This window comes from Pinus tabuliformis, chromosome 2_2 (assembly GCF_031772625.1).
Source record: "Pinus tabuliformis cultivar Carrire ecotype Pingquan chromosome 2_2, CPIR1, whole genome shotgun sequence".
NCBI classification, from domain to species: Eukaryota; Viridiplantae; Streptophyta; class Pinopsida; order Pinales; family Pinaceae; genus Pinus; species Pinus tabuliformis.
In genome coordinates this window covers 848796038-848804443 of record NC_142300.1, presented here as the reverse complement: position 1 = coordinate 848804443, position 8406 = coordinate 848796038, and the positions used below count along the sequence as shown (strand labels likewise).

Below are 8406 nucleotides of genomic sequence, written 5' to 3'. Positions count from 1 at the left end.
TCCTTCACGTCAAGGAAAATTGCTAGGAAATATAGATTGAGAATGGGTTAATCATGATCTGGAAACCATGATTTACAGATTTACCTTTTTTTCAAAGTTATAATAAAATCAAGATTTCGAACAAAACTATGATTTATTGATTTAAAAATTCTTCATACTTTTTAGGATATAACAAAACAATGATTTATCGATTTATAAATTCTTCCTAATTTTATGAAATCATGATTGTAGAATTCAAAGTTATAATAAAATCAAGATTTCGAACAAAACTATGATTTATTGATTTAAAAATTCTTCATACTTTTTAGGATATAACAAAACTATGATTTATCGATTTATAAATTCTTCCTAATTTTATGAAATCATGATTGTCGAATTCAAAGTTATAATAAAATCAAGATTTAGAACAAAACTATGATTTATCAATATATAAATTCTTCGTAATCTTATAAAATCATGATTGTCGAATTCAAAGCACAATAATGATTTTGAAAAACCATGACATATCTTACGCTATATCTTCCCCCACTCATCACGCCAATTTTCCACGGAATTTGATTCCACGCGTTCCACCAATTTTCCACGGAATTTTCCTAAAATCACCTCTCTGTTCCCCCACTCATCACGCCAATTTCTACAACTCACCTCTGTTCCCCCACTCATGATTTCGAACCCACCCTGTATTCATTTAAAAATTCATCCTACTTTTTAGGATATAACAATTTCTTAAACTAGGATATAAATTCTTCCTACTTTTTAGGATTTAATAATTCTTCCTAATTTTATGAATCATGATATTGTCGAATTGCAAAATGGAGCCGTGTTTAAAAATTAATATTTTCGAGATGGAGACACCCAAAAACATCGGGATGCACTGGTCAAAACCATGACTTATCTTCCACTCAATACCTGAAATTATATATTCCACTCAATGCCGTGTCATGTCGCACACAATCAAATTCTCAAATGCCGTGTTTAATTTAAGTTGGGATGGAGACACCCAAAAACATCGGGATGACAATCCATGACTTATCTTCCACGCCAATTTTCCACGGAATTTGATTCCACGCGTTCCACCCATTTGCCACACAATCAAATCCCGAAATCACCTCTGTGTTCACCCACTCATCACGCCAACCAATTTCTACGACTCTTTGCAATTGCTATAAAAGGGATATGTATATGTAGTGAATTCATAGGCAAAGCATTGGACACAGACAGAGCGCCATGGATAAAGCCATGATTGTCTGCTTTTTGATAGTGTTGGCAGCGTTGGACAATGCGGCTGCCACAACGTTCAATTCATTAAGGGAGCCCCATCATCATCATCATTTTGTTTCAAAAGAACGCACCCTCACATCAATGGAGGATAAAAGGGACGTGGAGGCGCTTCTATCGTTCAAGAAGGCCATCACATCGGATCCACTAGGATCGCTGTCGGACTGGAGAGCTGAGAATTCGGCGAACGTATGCTCGTGGAATGGTGTTTCCTGCATAGACGGCACTAACAGAGTCGCTGCCCTAAGCCTTCCTTCACTAAGTCTCGAAGGTACTCTCTCGCCAACTCTGGGCAACCTTTCCTTCTTATCGAGTTTGGATTTGTCATTCAACAACTTGAGTGGAAGAATTCCAGGAGAATTGGGTTCGCTGCAGAACTTACACATGTTGTATTTGTTATCCAACAACTTGAGTGGAAAAATTCCAGGAGAATTGGGCTCACTACAGAACTTAATTCATTTGTATTTGCCATCTAACAACTTGAGTGGAAGAATTCCAAGAGAATTGGGCTCGCTGCAGATACTAGAGGAAATGGATTTGTCATCCAACAACTTGATTGGAAGAATTCCTGGAGAATTGGGCTCGTTGCATAACTTAGAGTTTTTGGATTTGTCATCCAACAACTTGATTGGAAGAATTCTCGGAGAATTGGGCTCGCTGCAGAACTTAATGGTTTTGAATTTATCATCCAACAACTTGAGTGGAAGAATTCCAGGAGAATTGGGTTCGCTGCAGAAGTTAATTGATTTGGATTTGTCATCCAACAACTTGAGTGGAAGAATTCCAGGGGAATTGGGCTCGCTGCAGAAATCAATAGGGTTGGATTTGTCATCCAACAACTTGAGTGGAAGAATTCCAGGAGAATTGGGCTCGCTGCAGAAGTTAATTGATTTGGATTTGTCATCCAACAACTTGAGTGGAAGAATTCCAGGAGAATTGGGCTCAATGCAGAACTTAGAGGTTTTGGATTTGTCATCCAACAACTTGAGTGGAAGAATTCCAGGAGAATTGGGCTCGCTACAGAATTTAGCGTGGTTGGATTTGTCATCCAACAACTTGAGTGGAAGAATTCCAGGAGAATTGGGCTCACTGCAGAGCTTAGAGAGTTTGGATTTGTCATCCAACAACTTGAGTGGAAGAATTCCAGGAGAATTGGGCTCACTGCAGAACTTACAGAATTTGGATTTGTCATCCAACAACTTGAGTGGAAGAATTCCCGCATCTCTAGGGAATTGCACAAACATGCGAGATTTGTTGTTGTTCGACAACAAGCTTAGTGGAACAATCCCTGAGAATATTGGCAAATGTGTCTATCTATACACATTAGATTTATCCAAAAACTTGTTGAATGGAAATATTCCCGCATCTTTACAGAATTGTACACAGTTAAATCGTGTCAAGCTGTTCGAGAACAAACTTAGTGGATCCCTAGACATAGTGTTTCCAATTTCCTTGCAGGTTTTCTCTGCTCATTCTAACAGTTTTTCTGGGAATCTTCCATCATCTTTAGCCAATTGCACCCAACTTATAGCACTAGATTTAAGGAAAAATAAATTGATAGGGCAGCTTCCTAAACAGTATGCATCTTTTCAATCATTACGAGTTTTAAGTTTGGGTTATAATAACCTTCAGGGTGGTATTTCTGATTGGATCACAAATCTTCCTAAATTACAGGTGTTGGATTTATCCAATAATAATTTTACAGGGAGAATACCTTTTAATTTAGGGAGACTATTAGGATTTCAAATACCTTCGTCTTCCCAGCTCACTGGTAGTACATTTTACACTGATGTGCAAGTGAACATTAAAGGTTATGAGTATTCTCTAAAATATGTGTTGCTGACAAATACCATTTTGGATTTGTCTAGCAATAATTTTATTGGAGAAATTCCCTCAAGCATGGGAAATTTGAGTGACTTGCGGTTGTTGAATCTATCTAGAAATCAGTTGGAAGGGAAAATTCCTGCATCTCTAAGTGAGATATCTACTCTAGAGCAATTAGACTTGGCTACAAATAATTTGAGCGGAGAGATTCCTCAAGAACTCTCTAAATTAACTAAGTTGGCATACCTGGATGTATCATTTAACAGATTGTGTGGGCGAATCCCTGAAGGAACGCAGATGGACACTTTCAGTGTGGCTTCATTTCAAAGGAACAAGTGCCTATGTGGGTATCCTTTACAAGCATGCAATAAAGCTACCCCCAAAAAAGGAGATGGAGTCTCTCCAAATGTCAGTGATGACCAAGGATGGTTGAATCGTGTGGATGAACATATCTCATTAATTGCATTAGGGTTAGGAGTAGGAATTGGCTTTGGTGGAGTTGTAACATTAATAATTATGTGGGATAAAGCATGGCATTGGATGGTACCTCCAAAAATAAAACCATTTTATGGAGTGTATCGATTCCCTAAATGACTTATCTTTTATCCAACCATAATACTATTTTCATCAAATATGTATTGAAAATTAAAATAATATCTAATATTTTGATGAATAAAATGTGAGTGGTTATTATGTTATCTATTTTTGTTTTCCATCTCCACTTAATTATTTTTTTATATACATTTTTTAGTTTTTTACTTCCTAGTTTACATATATATTTTAAGTATTTTGAAAAGTGTACACAATGAAGTGACATATGGTTCTTATGTTTGAGCTTTTTCATACATTTTGAAAGCAACATTCTTGGTTGAGAATCTTTGTGAAAAATTAACATATTTTTTCTTTATGCTTTTCCTCTCCTTCCAAATGCTTTTCATATGTTATTTGATTAAGCCATTTTTAATTTATTTTATAAATTATGGTTACTTATGAATTGAAATTGATGATTCTTCGTGTTCATATTTTAATTTGGGTAAAAAATTCAATGAATATTGTAATCTTAAAATTCATTTTATTGAGAAAAATATTTTTGAAGATAAATATTAACAAATTTGTATTGAAAAGATAAAAAGATGTTTACTTTATTATTATGGAAATTTTTAAAATAAAAGTAAAATGGAAAAATTCAACAAATCTTAAAAGGGAAATATATTATTATTATTATCCAATTTTAAGGTCACGGCCAAGCCAGACACCACATTGGTGTATGAGACCCCCTTGTTTGTGGGACCAGGTACCCACCTTCGTGCAACTATTTAACTGCTAAGTCTACAAAGGCATACATACTCTACCCCCGATGGTTTTGAACCTGTAACCTCTTAAGAGGAAACACATGCTCTTAACCATTAGGCCCACTCAAGCTGTATAATTGTTCGACACCTCACAATTGTTAATTTAATACATATTTTTTGCATATAAATTTAATTATTATTAATCAATTATTAAATCAATAAAAATGTGATATATAATTCATGGAACCAATCAATTTAAAAAGAAGTCATGTTGATGCTTGTGGGCTTTGTGATCATGGAAACAATAATATCATTGGACATTCCAAATGTTGTAACATTTAATTTCTCAAGGAGATCATTATATTATTCTTCTTATGATATTTCACAAGGAATATGATCATCTCTATGACCCCACACCTAGTGGAAGTACTTCACTTTAACCCTGCAATTTTGTTTGGATGCAATGCACTTTGGAGGATTTCATGTGTCAATTGACATCATGTAGGAATAAAAGGAACATGGAGGAAAAAATTTCATTTCAGAAAGGTTATTACATTAGAGCCACAAGGATTTTGTACAACTAGACAATTGAAAACTCAAAGAAGCTATACTCATGGAAGATTGTTTCCCACAAAAAACACACAAAAAGAGTCTTTGCAATAATCCTTTATGGATTACATTTGGAAGGTAGTATCTCTCCATCTCTTGGTAGCCTCTCCTTATTGTGAACTTTGCATCTTTGAGAAAAAAATTTGGTAGGAAGAATTCCACCATAATTTGGATATCTTAAAGTGCTCCAAACACTTTATATCAACATTAATATTATTTGGGGCTATACTACAAAATATTTTGTAATTTTACACACATTCAACCAATCATTCTTTCAAAAAATATTCGACAAAGACTAGACCAAGATAATTGGGTCATCTAGTCAAGTTGGAATATCTCTCCTTATTCATTAGTCTTATGAGTTGAAGTATTGAACTTCTTTGAGAAAATGCACATCTCTCTAAGTATTAGACATTTATTTTAACAATCTTGTTGGTCACGTCCTTTCAACTCTAGGAAATTACACTTAGTCATCAAGTATTAATTTTTCCATAAACAACTCAAGTGGAAGAATTCAAGTTAAATTGGACTTGCTATAGAACTTAGATTCCTTTATCTATATTCAACAACATGTTGGGATACAATTCCTCTATCTCTACAAAATTGCTCTTCTCCTTTTTACAATTTCTTGCTTCAAACATGCTAATTGGTAGTATCCTTGAAGCCACTACAAAATTAGGAAAGTTGGCCCTTCTAAGTTTTTATCAAACACGTTAACAAGTAACATACTTGACGTAATTGTCATTCCACCAACACCATAAGGCATAAGAGTCCAAAGAACGATGGAACAACTAGCGTTGATAGATCAACGACAATTGATCTTTCACAACGAATTTGCTATATCATCGAAACTTTTCCTACGACGGTTATAGGTTCCATATCATCGCATGACTGAAGTTGGCACCTACCATAAGACCAATGAGTTGGGTTTTTTTTTTTTTTTTTAAATATTCAAAAATATCTCTACCCACATAAATTTTCATCAGGTTCAAAATTTCACACATGAAATTAATTTGAACTAAATTTAAGGTACCATATGTCTTACAATTGATTTCCAACTATGAAACATTGGAAATGGCTGATAACTTTTCACCAGGTTCAAAATCTCACACACAAAATTATCTTGAACTAAATTCTAGTTTTCTTTTGGTTGGGATTAAAATTTTACAGGCCAGCTATCATGTGGCATGAGCCAGCTCAAAACTTCTATGATGAAAGTAGTAAACTCACTCAAAAGGGATTTTTCTACATGAATGCAATTTTAACATTGTTCCTCATTATTCAAATTATAATGCGTCTTGCATTTCCCACAATAAACTTGAGCCACACTCCTCATCATTCACTTTATGTTATTTTTAGGTTGTCTTCCTCATCATTCAATATATGTGACTTTTAAGTTGTGTTCCTTATCATTCAATTTATCATGTGTATTTCATTTAGATTAATATTGCAAAAACAACAATGACAACACAAATATCATCCAAGAACTATTAGTTTCGTATATGAAAATATACAATGCAGGATCAACAAAAATTTTGGAGCAATTAGATCCTACCGAATATGAAAGTATTAATATAGAAATTCTTTTTTTCATTCTAAATCCTCTACTACAACCATGCACTTCATATACATTACATTTAAGTCATCATGATGAGAAATCTCATGTAAAAAAAATAGTAGGCCTAAAATAGTCATGAACAATGGACATAAAAGCAATCGTTATATAGAATCACCAAACATAGAGCAAACCTTGTATACAAAAATTCTATAACTCATAAAAAAGAAATTTCCAAGTCCATAATTATGAGTAATTTTCCAAAAAAATGTCTAATAAATTCATATCAAAATGGAATCAACACAATTACCATCGACTTAACAAAGTCTTAGTGAGTAATACACAAATATCTTAAACTAGTCAAATAATGGTCAGACTCGAGTGCACTTACCAAATAATTGAAACTCACTAAAACCCTCAGTAAAAGACTCTACAAATCATGAAAAAAATATCCATTTTTTATAAATGTTATAGAAAAAATATATTTTACAAAATTCAACGTTTTTTGCTTATTTTATTTTCCAAGGAGTTTGTATAGTATTCAACATTTTTCATTTTTCTAGTTTTGACAAAATATCATGCTTTCATTTGTCGACTAAATTAGATTTTTTTTTCACTTGCCCAGTTTTTGTCACAAATATTTCATGTTTACACTGTATCTAAGTTATACTTTTTATTGTTTAGTGTCACAAGATAATTTTCTAAGTCAATTAGTTTTAAGCATACTGGTGAAAAACTATTAACACTAAAAATATCATAGTTCTTGAAAAATAAATTTTGCCTTTCTACTCATATTACAATAATTAATTCATATGTGAGTTCCACATGGAAATACCACAATATTATAATCCATTCATTGTGTTAGAATATGGTTGTAATTCAAGAGAAATAAAATGTAAAAATATTAAATGCTCAACATTGAAATTACGCCTATCACGACTTGCATTCTAATGCAAGTATGAATTTTCCAAAAAAATTGTTAGGGTTCAACCCTAACTCCCTTATTTATGTAATAAGTCTCGTCAAAGTCATAGTTAGTTATTTGAGTCAATAAAGTTCATAAGGAGTTATCCACATTAATAATAATTGTAAGTGGTTGACCCACATTATAGAAAAGGGACCAAAATTAGTTATAAACGGGCCCTAGTTAATAAATAAAGTGGTTAACCTATGTTATGCAAGGGACCACCAGTAGTTAGGTTTTGGATGTCATAAAGCTATAAAAAGTCTTAGATAGCAAGGGAATAAGTATCAAGTTTTATTTTCATTGAGCTCTGCTCTATTAAAGGTTACCCCCTCGAAGAGGCAAGTGAACATTGTATTCTGCTTCTGAATCATAATATATCTTTGCAGATTGTCTCAATTCATGTGATATTTTTGTGTTTCTGGCAATATTGTTTCAAATTTATGGAATTCTATTATTCTCGTAGGTCAAGTGCATAACAAATGGTATCAAAGCACTTTCCAGGGTTAGTTGTAACTCCAATTTTCGTATAATTTTGTTTTTTAGGCTAGAGACATGTTCCAACATCTTTAAACCACGGGATTTGTTGTTGAGCGCATAAACCTGCAGATTTGGGGAGGCATGCATGGAGGAACTACAAGAGGTGGTCACGCTTGTTTGACTCCCTCATAACCCCTATGGGTACCCCTTCGAGTAGTATCACATTAGACTGAACCATGCACAAATTGCACTTCCATGTACCCTTGGGTATATCTGAAGCCCCCGCTAGGGTAACTTGAAACCTAACCTTAGATAAGCCGTCAGTCATCTTGTTGCTACAATACACTAAGAACAACACTCAGGGAGATTAATGTTAGGCCCCTATACTACTAGTGTAACCCCTT

General features: G+C 33.7%; 1 protein-coding gene across 1 annotated transcript; it reads left to right on the top strand.

Annotated features, from left to right (window-relative positions):
* Positions 1–1212: 1212 nt before the first annotated feature.
* On the top strand, positions 1213–3696 carry LOC149195628 (uncharacterized). The gene has a single exon (XM_089407977.1). It carries the CDS (start codon positions 1228–1230, stop codon positions 3694–3696), a length of 2469 nt encoding a protein of 822 aa, XP_089264103.1. The 5' UTR covers positions 1213–1227.
* The last annotated feature ends 4710 nt before the right edge of the window (positions 3697–8406 follow it).